Source organism: Maylandia zebra, linkage group LG4 (genome assembly GCF_041146795.1).
Source record: "Maylandia zebra isolate NMK-2024a linkage group LG4, Mzebra_GT3a, whole genome shotgun sequence".
Lineage (NCBI taxonomy): Eukaryota > Metazoa > Chordata > Actinopteri > Cichliformes > Cichlidae > Maylandia > Maylandia zebra.
In genome coordinates this window covers 24,354,101-24,373,774 of record NC_135170.1, presented here as the reverse complement: position 1 = coordinate 24,373,774, position 19,674 = coordinate 24,354,101, and the positions used below count along the sequence as shown (strand labels likewise).

Below are 19,674 nucleotides of genomic sequence, written 5' to 3'. Positions count from 1 at the left end.
TTAATATTGATTTTTATAGATGGGAGGTTAGTATGTTCCCTGCAAGCAGCAAACCATTACCTCCATATCTAGCTGGTATTTATACTAGATACTCTCAATAAGTACGCCACACTTTGTGGTGCACTGAGTGCACCTGAAAAGGAAGAAAAGGGAAAAAGTTTTACAAGTACTTAATGATGCACTGGGAAGTCTCATAAAAGCTTATTTTACATGCCCTTTGACGAAGAGCAGAAATTCCAAAGCACATGCAAAAAAAGTCCTGATTGGCACTTGAGTTTGATAGACAAAGCTTGCCTCAAATTGATGCGCAGACCCAGCACCAATGAAATTATCCTCACATTAGTATGATTAACATGCCATCAAAGAAATAATTGCACTCAGCTGAAAAATGGTCTAATAAATGGATTACGAAATTTGATTAACTGCAGTTGGTCACACACATTAGAAACTCAATTACTTTTGACAGATAGTCTCAATGCAACCTGCAGTAATTAACTGATAAATTACACAGCTCTGATTATACTGAACTTAGGTACCATAAAAGAACATTTTCAGCCCAGAGATCTGCTGCAGTTTAAGTGCCATTAAAATGTGAAACTGTGTTGTTATTGATTCTTAATAGTGGCTAACCCCCACTGACTTTAAACTAAAAAACATTAAGCTGAGTCCTTGGCTGGCCCGGTGTTGCAGATCAATGCCATGTAACATCCAAAAGGGAGAAATTCAAAATCAAAGCTGTCGCTATAGCAACGCCCCTGCCAGATTCCACCAATCAATGGAGTCCGTGGGGTTGTGAGATGCGCCAGGGAAAGGCCAGCGTCCTACATAAAGAGTCCAGGACAGGGAGCCGGGCATCACACAGGGCAACACACCTTTCTGCACACACATACGACAAAGGCAAAGCAGTGAGAAGAAGAAGGGTTAGGAAGAACGGAAGAGTGGAGAAAAGGACAAAGGAAGAGAAGGAGGGAATAACTAAGAAGATATGGTACGCTCATGTGAACAAGAGATTCCTGCCTGGGTCTGTGTGGGCACCCTGCTACTCTTGATCCACTCTGTCACAGTTAGCGGAGGTAAGATAGCAAATTAAAATCAGTAGTTTGAATTTTGCTACTAAAGAGTCTTCTTGCCTTTACATCTTTTTTTTCCCCACATCCTACACTCTAAGGGAAGCTGTATTGTTCTATTTCAGTCCAGCTCCCCCCATACAGTCATGGGTAGTAGGGCACATCATGAATGTGTGGCTCGTGCCCAGCCTCAGGGCAAAGGAGGGGTATTTATCTGTTTCTCTCATCCTGTCCTCATCTGTTTGTGTGCCGGGTGCAGTGAAAGACGGGCAAGTCCATTTGCCACTAGGCTTTGTGCCAGCACAGTAGTACAGCAGAGTACAAGTGCTGAGAGGGAAATCTCCTCTACTCCTTAAAAGAAGGGCTGATTGTGACAAAAGTTATCGAAGGCCACATTATGCTGCTGTTTGATGTGTGTACACAGACTCATTTAATTCTTATTTATTAATGTGTATAAACCAATTCATGTTGATAAATAATTTCCCCCAGGGATCAATAAAGTATTCTGATTCTGATTCTGATTCTGATAGCTTTTTTCAAGCTTTAGTAGAAGAGGCACTACTTTTTAAGTTGTCTACTTTTAACTGAATTTCACATTTGTTATTCTTTTTCTAAAGAAATTCTGCAAAAAGATGTAACAGCCATTGTGGGTCTTGGGATTTATATTTTTTAATTGATCACACCATGCCAGAATCATTTGTCAATACACACTCCCATATACTCAGCTGGATCACAGTGCTGGCTGGCTAATTGGAAAAATGTTACTTTGAAGTGGGAGCTCTTGATTGCAGTGGAGAAATAAAGACTGTGATGCATCCCGGGAAGCCAAGTGTGCTCCCCCTTGTGTCTCATTAAACCCCCAGTTAACAGGCCAAGAAGGCTGCTGATGGCTGTGGCAGAGCAGAATGGAATCAGCGACTTCTCATGCTGAGTCTTTCATGTATGATTCTCCAGTATGTGCCACTTGTATTTATGCTCAAGAGGACCCATAGAAGAATCCATCTGCAATGGGGCTGCAAACTCAGGATTCATTTTGGTGCACCCGGTATCTGATGTTGTCTGAGTCAGCCACCTGGCTTGTTGCTCTCGCTCCCTATTAATTGAGAAGAGAGGTAGAGAAGGATGTGCAAGTCTGCTTTTCCCCCCGGCGCATTTTGCCAGTTGTGGTTTAGTCGAAAGAGGTGTGCTATTCCAGTTCTAGATGTGTCAGATATGATTTAACTTGTAAGAAAAAGATAGAGAAAGAATCAATCTGTAATCAGAGATGAATAATACATTTTCTTTAAAAAAAAAAAAAAAAAAGCTCAAGTGATTGTTGAGTTTCTGAGAAGTGGAAATCATCTTGCACTATTTTTTCCCCACAGCTGCCCTGAAGCATGATGTGGCATTGGATAGTGGAGCCACAGTGCTAAATCATACTATGAATTTAGTGCATCGTATGGAGACCCTGCTGGCCCTGGGAAACGGCAGTGATGTCACTCTCCGTGTGGAGACCATCAACACGGACGAAGTGAAGGTGATCCAGGCACACAGCCTGGTTCTTACCCTGCAGAGTGATGTGTTTGAGGAGCTGCTGCTCAGCCGCAACACCAGCTCTGTGGTTCTGAGGGAGACGCCTGACTGTGCAGCCATCTTTGAGAAGTTTGTCAGGTGAGCGGGACTGTCAGATGCCACGATTTATTGAGACTGATTTGTTACTGGGTCATATCGTTGATGACTAAAAAGATAGACACGTTTCCTATTTTTCCTTTCTTTTCAGATAAGTAAAATGCTCCATCTCCATCTCTATTCTAAAATTACACTTGCTCCTTGAGGCTTGCAGTCTAAAATCAGAGAGTGTGGGCTTTTTTCAGTGACTCAGATGCGTGCAGAAAAAAAGATTCAAAATATAGTATGCCCCACAGAAATGTTCCTTTCTTTTAACAATGCTTTCAAAAAATCTCTTTGCAGGTATCTGTACTGTGGTGATATTTCTCTGCGGCTAGATCAGGCTATTTCTCTACATAAGTTGGCAAGCAAGTACCATGTGTGGGGCTTGCAGGAGGGTTTGACCCAATATATGACTCAACATCTCTCCAGTGATTCACCCACAGGCCACGTGGTTGGTTGGTACAACTATGCTCTACAAATTGGGGACATAACCCTGCGGGACAGCTGTCTGCAGTACCTGTCCTGGAACCTGTCTTCTGTGCTGCAGAGCAGAGAATGGGGCTTCATCAGTGAAGATCTTCTCCTCTCCTTGCTCCAGCGTTCTGACCTCATTCTGCAGAGTGAGCTGGAACTCTACGAGGCACTGGAGGGATGGATTAACCAGAACCAGCCTGTTCGTATGACAGTGGAGAGTGCCCTGAGGGCCATTCGATATGGCATGATCCACCCTCAGCATCTCTTCCGTCTTCAGAAACATTCCCCCCTCATGGTGAAGTATTATGAGTCAATCCGTGATCTCCTCTATCTAGCTTTCCAATTTCACGCTGCCTCGCCTATCCAGCTTGCCAAGTACTTTGATGTCAACTGCAGTATTTTTACTCCCCGTAACTACCTGTCCTCTGCCTGGGGATCACCTTGGATCATAAACAACCCCACCCGTGATGACCGGAGCTTCAGCTTCCAGACCCAGCTTGGACCCAGTGGCCATGACTCCAGTAAGAGAGTGACATGGAACGCCCTGTTCTCACCTCGGTGGCTCCCGCTCAGTGCCAGGTCAACTTATACCGAACTGGGTGCTATGCAGCCCACCCGCACGGAGGGAGGTCGACCTCGCATCATTGTAACACCAGCCACTTCAAGCCCTGACTTTGCCGGCGTGAGTTTCCAGAAGACGGTGATTGTAATGACAAAGCAGCAGGGAAAAGTGGTGGTCAAGCATGTCTACAACTTCCACCAAAGCACAGAGGAAGCTGGGGATTTTCTGCTGGATGCTGATCTGCAGCGGCGTGCATCCGAATACCTGATTGACAGCTCCCTCTATCTGCACATTGTAATAAAACCTCTCTACCATACCCTTCTTGTTGCCAGGAAGTAAAAACAGGAATTCACTGAGGCCTCATCATCAGTGATCCACCCACACAATCACATGCACATATTCCAAAGTACACTCATATCACAATACATGTGTATGTGTCAGATCTGTGACAATTCCAGTGTTGATTAGTTTGTGCATTTTCTTGTCTTCCAACTAGTAAGAAAAAGATTTGTCTCATAAAATAAAGGACTCAAAATAACAGCTCATAAACTGCTCAGCAGTGATTATTACAGTAATGATGATGGGTTTTTCATGTTTTCATCCATATTGAGAAACAGTGTTACTGTACTGTATTTATCTGTTTTTGTGTGGCAGTTTTCCCCTTAAATGTATTCAATCTATGTGATCTAGTAAGAGAAGCAAGGCTGACATGGTTAGAACAGAGTGATAGTGGCTTCATCAGGGTGTTTAATATGGAGCTACCAGAGAGAAGGAAAATATTAAACCACAGAGAAGATTTCTAGATGTAGTGAAGGACATGCAGAGGGTTGGTGTGGTAGAGGAGGATGCTAGGGAGAAGATGAGATGGAGGTGGATGATCTGCTGTAGTGAGCCCTAACGGGAAAAGGTAAAAGAAAAAGAATACGAAGAATATGTTTTTTAATAGGCCAGTAGACGTTTTCCTTTAAAATAAAAATGTTATTGAGCTTACTTTTATGCATTTTCTCATCCAGTACTCTGTAATGAAACATTTACTACATGGCACCCAATTCCTGTGATATGCTCCTGTTTGGATCTTGCATGCCAAACAGTGGAAACTGAAGTGAAATCCCATTATGAGTGTTCCTTAGAATAATATAGTTGACTTGCAAGACTGTAGAGACTTTAGGATAATTGCAGCAATTTTAATTTATTTTTCTTCTTCTTCTTTTTATTGTTACACTTGAATGTTGCCTATCTTTTAAAGAAAGTCCCTGTGTGATTCTCCTGGAACAAATAAAAAAATCTGTATGAGAAAACACAATTAGAAAAGAAATGCATGTGGTGACTAGTAAGGATTTCCAAAATAAACTTTGATAAACTAAAATTAAGGTAATCTTTTCGTGTGGTTTTTTTTTCCTTGGGGGGAGGGGGGGGGTGGGGGGGTCTTAGATTACCGGGAAATTGCCTGGAAACTACAGTCCTCGTGATGCTTTGCGCGCGGCCGGACGTACGTCATCGGAACCTTCAGCTGTCAGACTTTGGCCACCCTGCAGGTTTTGTTAGCAAACTAACGCGAACTCTGCGACTTTATTTAAAGTTGTGCATTCGTCTGCTAACCGATTTTGGATCTTAAAAGCTGGCGATTGAAGCGCAAAGCTTGCACGAAGACGAGGCGACTCGTTTTTAATCGCTGCTAGCTCTTGCAACACAAGCCAGCGATATACTGAGCGGGTGTAAGAGTAAATGCAGGGAGGGAGGGAGTAAAAAAAAAAGAAAAAAAAAAAAAAAGGCAAAAGTCTTTGTGCTTCCCTTCCCCCTCATCAAAGCGAAGGGGAAATGTCTCTGTCCAAAGGAGGTAAGTGTCTTTGTTTTGCTCTCTTTAAAAAAAATACTTAAGTAAATAAATAGCCGTGCATTTATTGGAAACGCCGACGGGCAGTTTGTGGGGAAGTATTTTAGCTAGCTTTGTATAGGAAATGTAACCTTACCAGGTGGAGAGCTGCATGTATGAGAAGAGGGAAAAGAAGCTAGCCAGCAGGTCTCTTCTTCAGCTTCCTATCGTTATACCCACTCCTGACATCCTGGTATCTCGTGGTAGCGTATTCATCACTAACATATTGAAGGCGCTTCCACTCTATACTTTATGTGATTAGTATTATGGCTAAAAGAATACCACCGCGTCGCTTCGTTTAACTTCCCGTGTTGTGGTTAGCTAACAGCATTTTTTTAAAACAAAAAAGGACTTTCGCCAAACTTGCCTCTCAGCTGGAAATCACAACGCTGCGCTTACCTCCCGTGTTTCTGTAAAGTAGAGCACACTGGGATTACAGGTGTTTATATTTTTAGTACCCCCCTCCTCTCTCCTGACTTATGAATCATCTATTTTTCGTCTCCTTTTGTTTTGGTCAGTCTGTTAGCGCAAAAGGTATTTTTAGCCTCGCGTCCGTGAAAATACCTTTTGTATTTTTTTGTGCGTGTGTTTGTGGAGTTTTCCCCCCTCGCTGTGGAAATTCTTTTCTTTTTAAAGCAGGCGGCGAGGCTAAGCAGCCAGGGCCAGTATCACAAACAAAAAAAACACACACCTTGGGAAAAAAAAAGTCAAGGTTCTTCCTCTGCGTCACACAGTGCGTGATGATGATCATACCGATGATGTCAATTTACATCTCAAGTTGACCGCTTGTGTTATTACACTATCGCGTTAGCGTTACCAAGACTGGGAGTGCTCGGTGTTTTTGAGACGGCCGGGTTAGATTGGCTGGGTGCTATTCAGACAGTCTCAGCCTTTGGCCTACTATAGCATGTTTTGACTTGCAGCAGTCTGTTGACAGTTCATTTGCTGCAAGCAGATAGCTGCTACACAGGTTCTGTGCTCTTATTACTGCGTGCAAAGCGGGTTGTGGAAGGATTTTTTTCCTTTCTTTTGGCCACTACAAGGAGTTGTACTTTCCCCGGTCAGTGGCGGTGTGGGTCTAAGAGCACTGCATGGCATTGTGGAGGCATGTTTGGAGATTGGGTTCTCTCTAACACACTGATAGGGTTGTGTGGAAGATTATCTGGGCATGAGTCATCATTGTCTTTATATGGACCCACTCTAAGGCTGGAACTTCCTGATGGTGACTCGCTGCACAGCTATTGGCACTTTGATCCCATGCACAATCCAGAAATTCTTGTTCACATTATGTATAGCATTGCTGTTCTCTGGGTATTTTCCACTGAACATCACTGGATTTCTAAGAATTCAATATACTGTTTGTAGTGGTTGACCTGAATGAACATCTTCCTGTGTATGAAAAAAAAAAAAAAAAAATGCAGAATACGTCTAATAATTGCTTATAAAGCAAGTCTTTAGTGCAGACACTGGCATGGTTCCTTTTATGGTTTACTTCTGAAAAAGGCACAAGTTTCTGGGTAAGCACTAGGATTTTTTCCTCCCTAGAAACACTCTCTATTCAGAGCATTTCTGAGAAAATGTCTGTTTCCATAATTTTTTTTTTTTTTTTTAATTCCACGTGCAGCTTGATATACTTTGACTGTGTTTATTGTCATGGCACTATTGTGTCCTCTGAGGCTCAGTTTGCAACAGGGACAACAAGCGAGCCAACTGAAATGACCTCATATTTCCCAAAGGGTCCTGACAGTTTTTGAGTGTTTAAGCGGATGTGTCCCGTCTGACTGGCTGTGACTCATATCCCACTGCCCTATGGTTGCTACAGGGTCACACCGCACACCACATGCTGTGTCCCCAAACAGGACGACTACCTGACAGGAGATCATACTCCAAAGCCACTGAAACGTCACTGCACATAACTCCCACATAACTCAAACTACAACATGCACATATATCTTATTGCTTAGGTAGTTTTTCGCCTGCTGCAGGAGGTCATTGTTAAATGCATTCGAAAGCTTAAAATCAGCTTTGGTATTTGAGATCTGTCAGTAATGTTGCCCTAATTTTGTTGCATGGGGACAGGCTTGTCTTATTTGTCAGGTCATCAGAAGACTGTGAGTGCTCGCGCTTTATCCCACGCAGAGGAAATGCAAAATCTATTTTTGACCGAGCATGTGTGAGTAAATCACACTCAATCTCTCCCTACCACATGAGACTACTGTAGTCTGTCCAGACACTGCAGGCTTATTTTAGGGTTGCAGCACAAAATGGATGTGTCTAGGTTTCATTGGTTGGCTATAGAATCGTTGTAGAAAGTTCACTTCCCTTCCAGCTTGAGCTACCAAAGGAGGGGTTTACCCAAACATACTTCCTCCACACTGTAGTGGTGTGACTCAGTCAGCGAAAGCAAGTAACAACGACAGCTAAAAAATCAAAGTTTTCGCCAATTGTTGCTGTTTTTCCTTTCTAAAACTGAAGGTGACTTACTTGCACATTGAACTAGTTTCTCTGAACTATGGTTAGAACAATTACGTCACATCCTAGTGGGCGAAACTATGGCCTCGCAGTCCCAGCGCACGCAGATAAAAGTAAACAAGGTCTTCTGTTTCTCCTCTCAAGCCTGGAACAAGAGCGAGCATGCTCGACACAAGTGTCAAGAGGAGTCGAAAGCTATTTTCCTGCCCTTGTTGTTCCTCGTAAGCTCGGTAGCTGTGTCATTCTGGCAGAGACTCGCAGCCTCTTGTGGGAAGTCTCAGAGGCTGCTGGTAAACTGTGTTTATGAATGGGTGGCTGTCAGGGAACTAGAAGAGGAACCTCCCACAGCTGCAGAGTTTGGACCATAGTTTGCTCTCCACACAACAAAAAAATGTACAAAGAACTTGAATTTGTTTTTGTAAAGAAAAAAAGGAATGATTGTATTGGTTAAACACGCAAAACACGCCAGGAAGGAAGGCTTGATTCCACTGTACCCCTCACTCCCCCGCTTCATTTGAGTCATCATACCAGTGCTGATTAGTCATTTAGTCCACCTTCTCTCTATGGAAGGGCCTTAGCTTTGGGCACACCTAATCTCCAGTTAGATAACAGGTCATTTGCTTTAGTTTGCGTAAGCGGAAGGCTACAGCAAAGTGATTGACTTTTAAAGTGCTCTTTACTATGAGAACAGAAAAGGAATTAAAAAAAAAACATATCAATAAGCAAATGTGGATTATTAATAAAAAGGCAGTAGTTGAAACGAAGTATTCTGAACCTCAATTTTCATATTTTGTTGTGCAGACGATGGCAGCTTTACACTCAGTGCCAAATAGCCTTTTAAGTTTTGCAAGAAGAGATGAATAATTGCTCCACTGGAAGGACTGCTAATTATACAACTTGTGGTTTCTACTGCATACAGTTTTCTTGATCACCACGTACTGAGATGGCAATGTTTTATTCATTTGTTTTAATGGTTTTGCTTTAAGGGAGGAAGAAAAGCCATGGGCTGAAGCTGGCCAAAGAAGTTTTTGCAACGCCACCACCAGAAGTAACAGCGTAAGGCTATTTTTTAATATTGAGATAGTGAGCCATGCTTCTCAAAGTTGGCTCAAATAGATTGATAAATCTCAGTTACATTACAACTGAGCATAGAATTGCTGTTGCTTATTTATTTCCTGTTTTCCTGCAGGCCCCCTCGAGCTCTTGACTCTATAACTTGTGTCAAAATTGGAGATAAGGTAAAGCTGGCTCTGTGTTCCTCAGAAACATGCAATTCTATTGATTTTTCCTGAGCTAAATACATGCAATGTCACAACTTTTCACTTCTTGGTCTAGAACTTTGTCGTGAAGGCAGATGACTTGGAGCAGATTGAAGAGCTGGGGAGGGGAGCATATGGTGTGGTGGACAAGATGAAACATGTGCCCAGTGGTGTTATCATGGCTGTCAAGGTAGGCTGCAAAGCTACTACTCTGGCTACCTGATTTATCATCTCTGTAAATGCACTGTGTTTTTAAAATGCTAATATAAGTGATAGATGTATCCGGTATATGACCTCAGCTTGTAAACACTTGGAGCCTTCCAACTCAGTGACTCAATGTTTGAGGGGCAATGTAGATATAAGGAGCGCCATGGACAATTTGATTTAAGCTATACCTGCCCGAGTTCATGCATTTATTACAGATTTCTCCCATATTGGCTTCCCTTCATTGGCTCCTTGTTAAATCAAGAATTGAATTTGATATCCTTCTCCTTAGGTCTTGAATAATCAGGCCGTGTCATATCTTAAAGACCTCATAGTATCATGTTACCCCAACAGAGCACTTTGCTTTGAGACTGCAGGCTTACTTTTCTAAAAGTAGAATGGGAGGCAGAGCTTTCAGCTATCTGGCCCCTCTCCTATGGATCCAGCTCCCAGTTTGGATTCGGGAGATGGACACGCTCTCTATTTTTAAGGTTGGAGTTAAAACTTTCCTTTTTGATAAAGCTTATAATTAGGTCTTGATCAAGTGACCCTTAACCACCCCTTATGTATGCTGGTATAGAGTCAGCCTGCTGCAGGACTTCATGTGATGTACTGAGCACTTCTCCACTTACCTGTGTTTATGCACCATTGCAGCATGCCATTGCAGTTTTGTCTTCTGGCTCCCTGAGTTTGGGTTTTGTCCCATCTCTTTTTCCCTCATCCTCCAACCAGTCACAGTCAATGGCTACCCCTCCCTGTGCCTGGTTCTTCTGAAGGTTTCATCCTGTTAAAAGGGACATTTTCCTTATCACCATTTCAGAGTGCTTGCTTGTAGCGAGTCTTGTTGGGATTTTCTGTCAGACACTGTTGGGTCTGTACCTTAATGTAGAGATGGACCGATCCGATATTACGTATCGGTATCGGTCCGATACTGACCTAAATTACTGGATCGGATATCGGAGAAAAATAAAAAATTTAATCCGATCCATTAAATATCACGAAAGCACCTCACAAAACTTGCAACACGCCGTAACTCACCTCAGAACGTTAGCACGTCGGAGCAGTATGCATCACGTGATAGAGCGGCTGTGGCATGCGGGACCTGTCGGTGGTCTGGATAGCATGTGGAGCTTCGCTAGCTACCCGGCATTTCATCTCCGACAAAGTTATCCCCGAGAGAAGTAAAGCAAGTGTGTAAGTCCATCTCTGAATGTTTGTAAAGCATTCCTGCGTTAAGCTTACCAAACGATATATGGAGCGACTGCTTCTTCTGGCTGCTACTTCAATCATGAAACTGCTTAATGATCAGCTGATCGGCTTTTCTGTCGCGAGTCCGTCTCTCTGGTTTGTTTTTGGCCCACTTTGCACCAGAAAGAGGAAACCATCGGCTGAACAACAGCAGCACGTTTAAGCTTGATAAGCTGTTGTTAGAATTTATTTATTATTACTTTCTACTCGAGGATCTTTTTCTACGTAGCTGACGGCTGGTAACTGTGCAGGGGCGGATCTAGCAAAGTTTAGCCAGGGGGGCCGATAGGGCATGAACAGGGAAAAGGGGGCACAAAGACATACTTTTCTTTCTTATTCTCATTTAAAATGTCGAGCTTTTAATAAATAATTATCCGAATCTTACACCCAAAGTTTTAATTTGATGTAAAATGAATAGAAGTCCATTACTGTATATAGTGACTATTAAGTCTAATATATATACCCTAGTAAGCTATAGTACTTTTTCCTTTGGGAAGGTACCATCTGTGCAGTCTGCAATTTTGTTGAAGAAAGATGTTGAATCTATTTAATATTTCTTGAAAAATAATTGATTTCTGTGCATTTTTTTTCACACTGCATCAAATTAAGGTTGATTACGTCGATTAAGCATCATGAGGTGGAGTGTGAGGGGTGGTTCCCTATTTTTTATTTATTTATTTTTGTTGTTGCTGGGAGTTGGAACCCTATTAGTTAGGTTGCTTAATATTTACGCTAAGTACTCTTTAAAATACCAGAATAGGGAGGATGGTGTAGGTTTAAGTTTATTAGATTGATCAGTATTGCTGAACTATGAAATATTTTTTTTTTGCATATAGGTATAACAGAATAGCTTTAGGGTAGTTGTTGTTTTAAACTTGAGTATGAACTTATACAAAATGCAGCAAGATATTTAAAAAAAACAGTTTTGTTGATTAAAAAACATTATATCGGATTCATATCGGTATCGGCAGATATCCAAATTTATGATATCGGTATATCGGTATCGGACATAAAAAAGTGGTATCGTGCCATCTCTACCTTAATGTAAAGCACCTTTAGGTGACTGTTGTGGAGCCTTGGCACTATGTAAATAAAGCTAAATTGAATGGTGCTGAAACTGCAAATCTATGATATTTGTGTCACCAGAGGATCCGTGCCACAGTCAACACTCTGGAGCAGAAGAGGCTGCTGATGGACCTGGACATTTCCATGAGGACCGTGGACTGCTTCTTCACTGTGACTTTCTATGGCGCCCTATTCAGAGAGGTGAAGCTAGTGTTTAAACGTCATTCGTGTATGACTGTGCTGTGCACTGTGTGTTTCTCACCTTATTAATGGTCGATCATCTTCTTGGGTTTTTTTAGGGTGATGTTTGGATCTGCATGGAACTGATGGACACATCTTTGGATAAGTTCTATAAGAAAGTTATTGAGAAGGGCAGAACTATTCCCGAGGACATCTTGGGCAAGATCACGGTAGCAGTAAGTCACGTCCTCGACATTTTAAAGCCAGTATCACTAAGATTAGGTGGATGCACATGTGCATGCAAATACTCTAAAGGAGTAGCTCACTTTCCTTTTCTCTAGAACAAATGCTTACTTTCTTTTTAAGAGGAAGATAAGTAGAATGACAGTTTGTGGTTTTGCTGGTGAACAGCAGCTGGGCGTAGAGACTTTCCAGAATCTTGCCACACTTTGAGGTCGCCAGTCAGGCAGAGCTACAGTTTGAGATGCTCAGTATGGATGCTCTGATAAGCGTTTGTCAGAACATTCTCACAAGTCCCTCCAGTTCTGCAAACATTTTACATTTCTGCATGTGTACAATTTGGAAAAAATTCGTAACTTTGATGTGTGCAAAACCCCAAAAATACAACAGTAAGAAAATGGTTTAAACAGCAAATTTGAATTTGTTTTTTGCAGAGCATAAGCCTCGTTTGATTGCTGTGAAGCCTTTAAAAAAAAAAAAAAAAAACTGAGAAGTTTAAGAGTGATAAAGTTTATGCAAAGCACAGTGTTGCATTGAAAATAGATATGATTATGTGGTGGAAATCACTGCACGGGCTATGCAAGACTTCAGGAAGCTTTTAAAAAGACTCATGAGAAACTTTGTTGAATTATGAAAACAAACACAATAAACGTGGCACTGAACTGTTACATTATTGTTTTTAGAACTACACAATTTGGTCTCTTTGTTTCCACAACACACACACACACAGACCAAACACTACCATTAAAAGTTATGCAGCACAGTGGGAGAATGCACAACTTTTTTTCAAACTTGTTTGCATCAAATTGTAAATGAGCATAACGCAACCTCCTGTTTGTAAATTTTCCATATCAGATATGTTTTATGTTCAAATAAATGTTAGGTATGAATCATTTGCAAATCACCATATCCTTTTGCCCTAGCATAACACATAATATATATATATATATTCTTTTTCTGAAATTTTGTTATTTATTCTACAGATTGTAAAGGCATTAGAACATCTGCACCGTAACCTGTCAGTGATACACAGAGGTAATCAAAAGATCAAATCACAAATGTACAGATTTTTCTCATCATTTTTAGTCTTGTATGTGCTCTCTTACACTCTTAACTATGTTTCTCACCAGATGTAAAGCCCTCCAATGTTTTGATCAACACCTTGGGCCAAGTGAAGATGTGCGACTTTGGCATTAGTGGCCACCTGGTGGATTCAGTGGCTAAAACGATGGATGCAGGCTGCAAGCCCTACATGGCGGTGAGTGAGGACTGTCAGAGCCTCTGCTGCCCAACAGTCTAAGCTTTCAGACATCCTCCCTGAAATGTCAGCTCACAAAACCAGAGCATTATTTGAAATAGTCTTGAAAGTTTTCCTATTTTGGATACTTCAGAATGTTCAATGATTCTAATTCATGTCTGACTTTGAGATTCATTTTTTAAATTCGTTTATTAAAAAAAAAATAGAAAAGTAATGATCAAATATTTGTACCACTTATCTGTTCTTAATGTTTTCTTTTTCAGCCTGAGCGGATCAACCCTGACCTCAACCAGAAAGGCTACAGTGTCAAGTCGGACATATGGAGCCTCGGTATCACAATGGTGAGCGGAGCTGTACATGGAAATTTGAATCTTTTCTACCTGCACGCAAAGAAATGTTTTCAAAAAGTAGTGCTGCCTCGTAGCATCCACTGACTTACCTTTTTACTCGCATGCAGATAAAACCACTTTTAAAGGTTGCAAACCGTCCTTTTTCTGTTAGATGATGAACGCTTTTATGTGCTCTGCTGCTTCGACTTTATTTTGGATCCACACCAGTCACACAGATGGCAACCACCACACTCACAATGTTGGTTCAGTTTTATGTAATCATCTGTCCATTGTCCTGTCAATCAGAGCAGTTAATATGTCACAAAAATAAAATGATAAACTCAATTTTCTTGTCAGAAATCATGAGAACGAATATGCAAACAATGGCAGGCTTCCTCGGGTTGATTTGTGTAACTAACCATTTGGTGAGATACAATGCTACCAGCTAATGCTGAGTCATGGTGACCGTTACGCTTTTGATAACCGAGCCACATGGATTCCATTTCATTCGGCTGATAATAGTAGTTCATGGTGGTTTCAATTAATATATAAAATGGCTTACAGATTGCTAGAACTTTTATTAACTCGTTTTTACTTTCACTCCTAAATCTGATTGCTCTGACATGAAGGATACATCTCAGGCTTCTCAGTAAAAATTGGTCTAATTCAAGACAAATGCTGATTAAATTTTTTTTAAATCAATTTTTTATGTTGCATGAAACCATTTTTTTAATTTTTCAGCAAAGTGCTGGAAACATTCCTCTGAGAATTTTGTTCGTCTTGACATGTTGGCGTCACAGTTATTGCAGATTTGCCAGCTCTGCATCCTTGAAATGAATCTCCCGTTCCGCCACGCACCAAACATGCTCTGTTGGATTGAGACTCGGTGACTGTGGAAGCCATTTGTCCTGTTCAACCACCAACTTGAGATGGTTTTAGCTTTGTGACATGTCAAGTTATTCTGCTGGAAGAAGCATCAGAAGATCATAACAGGATAAAAATGGTCAGCAGCAATACTCTGGTGGTTTGTGGCATTTTAATGCTGCTCAGTTGATTCAAAGGGATCCAGTGCAACACTTTTAGGATCCTCCAAATTCTGACCCTACCATCGAATGATGAAGTAGAAATCTTCTATTGCTCAATTTTGGTGTGCCTGTGTGAATTGTACCCTAAGTTCCCTGTTCTTAACTGACAGGAGTGGCCTCCACTATGGTCTTATGCTTGCTGGATTTTTTTTTTTTTTTTTTTTTTTTTGTTCCATAGATCGGGAGTGTTTTCTTAAATACTCAAACCAGCCTGTCTGGCACCAACAGCCATGTCCATCCAGTTCTGATGCTTGGTTTGAAGTGTTTACGTGCCTGAATGCACCGATGCCATGTGATTGGCTGATTAGATATTTGTATTGGTGAGCAATTGAACAGGTGTACATAATGAAGTGGCCAGTGAGCGTAATAAAAGTTTCCAATTGTGCAAAATTCAAATTCTGTAGAAAGACATTTTGCAAAATGTGCTGAGTTTCTGCAAACATGAAAGTAAACCAGTACATGTAACATGTAATCATGAAGTTGAGCTGTAATGAGTACAGTATTTGTTGAATTCTCCTTTCTTTTCTTCCTAGATTGAACTGGCCATTTTGAAATTTCCCTACGAGTCATGGGGAACTCCCTTCCAACAGCTCAAACAGGTGGTGGATGAACCTTCTCCACAGTTGCCTGCTGACCGTTTCTCCCCAGAGTTTGTAGATTTCATCTCTCAGTGGTGAGTTTCACCTTTAGATGGCAATCATTACCTTGTGCTTTAAAAAAAAAAACAGGAAGTAAACACTGAGATCCAGCAGGGGTCAGTGTTTGCCGTTTGTTTAATGAAAGAGGTGGAGGAGAGTGTTTCTGTGTGTAACAGGACATGAGACCATGCTCACACATTTTAGTGCTTCTTTTGTATAGTTTTTGTATAAAATTGTTATTATTTTTCTCACTTTTGCATTTCTTTTGTTTTACAGCTTAAGAAAGAAGCCCAATGAACGACCGGCTTATACAGAATTGATGGTTAGTTGTTTGTAAATATTTGATCACTTTCTCAAAAATTCTAAACACCTGTCATGTAACAAGCAGTTTTGCCGCCATTAGCATTCCTGCCATGAAGATCAGTGTCTCATTCTTTTTTTTGTCCACAAGAGGGCAGCCTTGTTCTTTTAACCCAACAAACCTGTTAAATTATGTGCATTTAACATGTAAATAACAAGAGAGCTGTAAGTAGAATGTTTTCCTGCCATTCTGAAACATTATGTATTTTCTATTTATATGTATGCAGAAACATCCATTTTTCACCCTGCATGACTCCAAAGAGACAGACGTGGCCAGTTTCGTCAAGGTCATCCTGGATGACTGATGTGGTCACTCCAGGCTCCGCCTCATCGGGGATAGGCAGGACCTCTCAGCAAACGAACCTATGGCCTACCTTTTTGTGAAAACTCACTGGAATGACAGACTCATGCACCCACACACAACAAAGGGGGTGACCCAAAGACTGACAGCAGCCCAACAGCACTGGAGTTGGACAGCAGTGGTGATATGAACTTGTACGGTCAACTGGAGAGGTTTTAATTCACTCTTCCCAAGCTTCCTGTGTGAGCAGTTATGCAGTACGACAAATATGAACTCACCCCAATTTGTTGTTCTTATCTTGTTCAGTCCCCCTCCAAAAAATCCTTATTTTAACTCTTTCTCTAAAGCAGACAGAGCCAGCCTTTATTTGTTTGTGACATATTTTATGCATACTTTCAATTATATCTGCAAAACCATCAGTTAATGTGTATGCTGTTCTTGTACTGAAAGCTATATTTGCATATCCGTTTGTATCCGTTTCAATACTGTAGCTCATTGAAAAGTGTGAATTTTACCACACTAGGGCCTTACTGGTCAGCTCGGATCAGGTCTGACCTGGTTGCTGCCCACGTGTGATTGATCAGTGCAGGGGCTCCAGATGTTGCGGGCCAGGCTGTGTGGGAGGCTCCGGAGCTGAGACAAAACGCAAGAAATGTCAAAGGTCATATTCTGGATAAGTCGAGTCGCACAGATCTGATCCATGCAGTGAGCCCCTCCCCGCATTGTGTTTTTTTTGGGTATTACAGAGTTGGCTCCTGTGCTGCCATTGTTACTGCCTGGTGGTGTTCAGGGGTTTGCCTAATCAAGCTCACAGCTTCGTCTTCTATGTGCCATTTTGCAAATCGTTCTCATGACTTATTGCATTAAATAATTTGTGTTCTTTTTTGCATTTGTTCTTTCCTGTGTTTTGTTTTGTTCCCCCCCCCTCAACCACCCTTTTAACCCCACCCCCTCCTCGTCTCAGTTCCTTCTTATCTTATTGATTCTGGTTGTTTTTGTTTTAGAGATCTTTTTATGCCTTACACAGGCAGTATGTTAGGGAAATAATTTATGTTTGGAAGATGTAAATATCTTTGCTTTGTTTTTTCTTTATAAATGTAAGATGACACTGTCCCAACCTGTCCTGGTGTAGATGAATGGTAGAGTGGTTGGATTAGTTTGTTTTAATGCAGTGTGACACGCATGCACACAAAACTCACAGGGCAAGCTGACTGGGCCAGGACTGATGTGCTCCACCATTCAGGTTTCTGCGCTCTCCTATCAGTACTCAAAGATGACACCCCCCCCCCCCTTGTTCCCCCCTCCCCCTGGTCATCTTCATGAGTACTGGACCAAGATCCTAATTTTTTTTTATTTTTTTTTTAAGTCCATGGTGGGCAGCCATCATTGTTTCTCTCAGACCATCCTATGCAGAGCTCCATGTGCACACAGCAAGAGGCCCTTGTTATGTGGAAGTTTCCCCACCCCCAAGTGTTAAGAGACTGAGATGGTGATGGTATTGATGGTGGCGATAACTGCCGGGCCTCAGTTCATGGCTAGTACTCGCTGCCCCTCTGGTTTACACTGTAGTGCTACCTTTTAAGTCAGTGAATTAGGAGTATTTATGATTGTGAATAAGGGAAAAGCTAGCAACACCACAAAGAAGCTGCTGTGGGGTTTTTTTTTTTCTTCTTTCGTTTTTTTTTTTTCAGCCTTCTTTGCATGGCCATTCCCTTGGTGTGTAAAAGTGAGCTTTTACGCTGATCACAATGAGAATGGAACACTTGCTCTACCTCTTATTCCTTCACTCTATTTGCCACCTCTTCACTGGGTGGGAATGACAAACTTGAACTACGGACAGACAAAAAAAATTAATAAATAAATGCTTTATTGTTCAGTAACTAACTTTCATGTCATTATTCCTGCATGTGTACCAATAAAACCTTCCAAGGGTAATGCAGGCATTACGGTACAGCTCTGAAGTTTAAAGTTAGAAAGTTGTTTGGAGTGACATTTAATCAAACAGTGTGTCAAAGATGGACACGGACTACAACTTTTTGCCTTAAACTTAAATTCCATACAATTGCCATCAGTGAGCGACTGGTTTACAAAACACAAGATTCTTTATCTACGAGGAAAATGCTGCTCACTTGATTGGCGATGTCAAGCATTTAACGAGTTTAAGGTTTCACTCGGTAATTTAAAGTAATGGAAAAGCAAAAGTTGTCCATTTGTAAATTTGGTCTTGGCTAAAGTCAAGGCTTCAAAAAGAGTCCAGTCAAGAGTTTTGTTGGGTTTTTGTTTGTTTTCCAGTATTGTCTCTTTGTAGATCTGTCTTCCAGTACACTGTACACTTTAATTGGCCTGTATGATCCACAAGCATCTAAATTTTTACTTGCATGTTAGTAAGAATTCCACTTTAGACACTTGTTTGTGCAGCCATGCACTCTTGCATGAATAAAGAAGCCGATTGATGCAATTGTCACCAAGACGTCCGTCCTGCACTTTATGCTGTACATCTATTGTTAAGTGTTGCTCAGAGGAAAAAATTGCCTGTGGCAGTAACACCACAGTTACTGCTTGTGTAAACGTCCTTATGTAATTACACTGATGTGAATGCACATTTTTGGGAAGGCAGTGACCCTTAATGGGTGCGTGATGAACAGGATTCCTTCATTTTGTAGACTCTTTCTGATTGCTTTAAAAGAAAAAAAACACGAGTGTCAACAGTGCAGTTCAACAAAAGCTTACTTTGAGCAGCCTATTCTGCCTCTAGTGTGTCAGGCAGAGGCCTATGATTTCACGCCAGGACGAGAAAACTCAATGCCAGTAGACTGCAGGCAGTGGTCCAGTGTTGTGCAGTAGAGGGGGATTGTCAGCCAAGCTAAAGACGCGCTTTTTAAGAAAGTACTCTTTTGATGATGGCTTACATAATGCTACACAAAAGATTGTCGTGTGAAGGGGGAAAACCGCTAACATCTGCTTGAATTAGTGTCCGAGCTCAGCCTAAAGTGCACTGTGATGGAGAAGTTAAGATGCCAAAACAGGTTATGACATAATCCTAACTTATAGGCATTAATTAGGAAAAAGCTATGGTTTTTATTTTTAATAGTCCACCTCATTCTGGATATTTCTGCTATGGTTTCAAGTGACTATCGCATATTTCTGACTATCTTAGCACGTCATCAATCAGCAGGCAGATGTTGGGGTCTGTGTTGATATTCTTTTTTCTGTTCAACCTTTACTATCTCATTTCAAATTCTCAGATAGGTCTCATTTAACAAATAAGCACTAGTGGATTAAACTTATGCCTATTTTTTGCCTGGTGTAGTAAAGTTTGGGAACTCTTGCTGTTGCCCCAAGGGTCCCGCAGATGGACAGAAGAGTGCCAGACAAGACAAAGTATGTGCACTCCATTTTGGAACTGTTT

General features: G+C 41.4%; 2 protein-coding genes across 2 annotated transcripts; both read left to right on the top strand.

The window, feature by feature from the left end:
* The first annotated feature begins 830 nt into the window (after window positions 1-830).
* Window positions 831-5,123, top strand: btbd17b (BTB (POZ) domain containing 17b). The gene is made up of 3 exons (XM_004559448.6): window positions 831-1,073; window positions 2,432-2,717; window positions 3,018-5,123. The coding sequence occupies exons 1-3, from the start codon at window positions 986-988 to the stop codon at window positions 4,090-4,092; spliced, it is 1,449 nt and encodes a 482-aa protein (XP_004559505.3). The 5' UTR covers window positions 831-985; the 3' UTR covers window positions 4,093-5,123.
* Window positions 5,124-5,228: 105 nt separating this feature from the next.
* On the top strand, window positions 5,229-18,145 carry LOC101473145 (dual specificity mitogen-activated protein kinase kinase 6). The gene is made up of 12 exons (XM_004559447.5): window positions 5,229-5,590; window positions 9,085-9,154; window positions 9,288-9,336; window positions 9,434-9,547; window positions 11,956-12,075; window positions 12,174-12,290; window positions 13,278-13,329; window positions 13,425-13,552; window positions 13,816-13,893; window positions 15,500-15,639; window positions 15,881-15,926; window positions 16,192-18,145. Exons 1-12 carry the CDS (start codon window positions 5,572-5,574, stop codon window positions 16,267-16,269), a joined length of 1,011 nt encoding a protein of 336 aa, XP_004559504.1. The 5' UTR covers window positions 5,229-5,571; the 3' UTR covers window positions 16,270-18,145.
* Window positions 18,146-19,674: the final 1,529 nt, after the last annotated feature.

Excerpts from the sequence above, each read along its gene's own strand:
- btbd17b (XM_004559448.6), top strand. The coding sequence starts at position 986 with ATGGTACGCTCATGTGAACAAGAGATTCCTGCCTGGGTCTGTGTGGGC. Across the intron at positions 1,074-2,431 it reads CTCTGTCACAGTTAGCGGAG|CTGCCCTGAAGCATGATGTG; the intron begins GTAAGATAGCAA and ends TTTTCCCCACAG. Across the intron at positions 2,718-3,017 it reads ATCTTTGAGAAGTTTGTCAG|GTATCTGTACTGTGGTGATA; the intron begins GTGAGCGGGACT and ends ATCTCTTTGCAG.
- LOC101473145 (XM_004559447.5), top strand. Across the intron at positions 9,337-9,433 it reads GTGTCAAAATTGGAGATAAG|AACTTTGTCGTGAAGGCAGA; the intron begins GTAAAGCTGGCT and ends TTCTTGGTCTAG. Across the intron at positions 9,548-11,955 it reads GTGTTATCATGGCTGTCAAG|AGGATCCGTGCCACAGTCAA; the intron begins GTAGGCTGCAAA and ends TTGTGTCACCAG.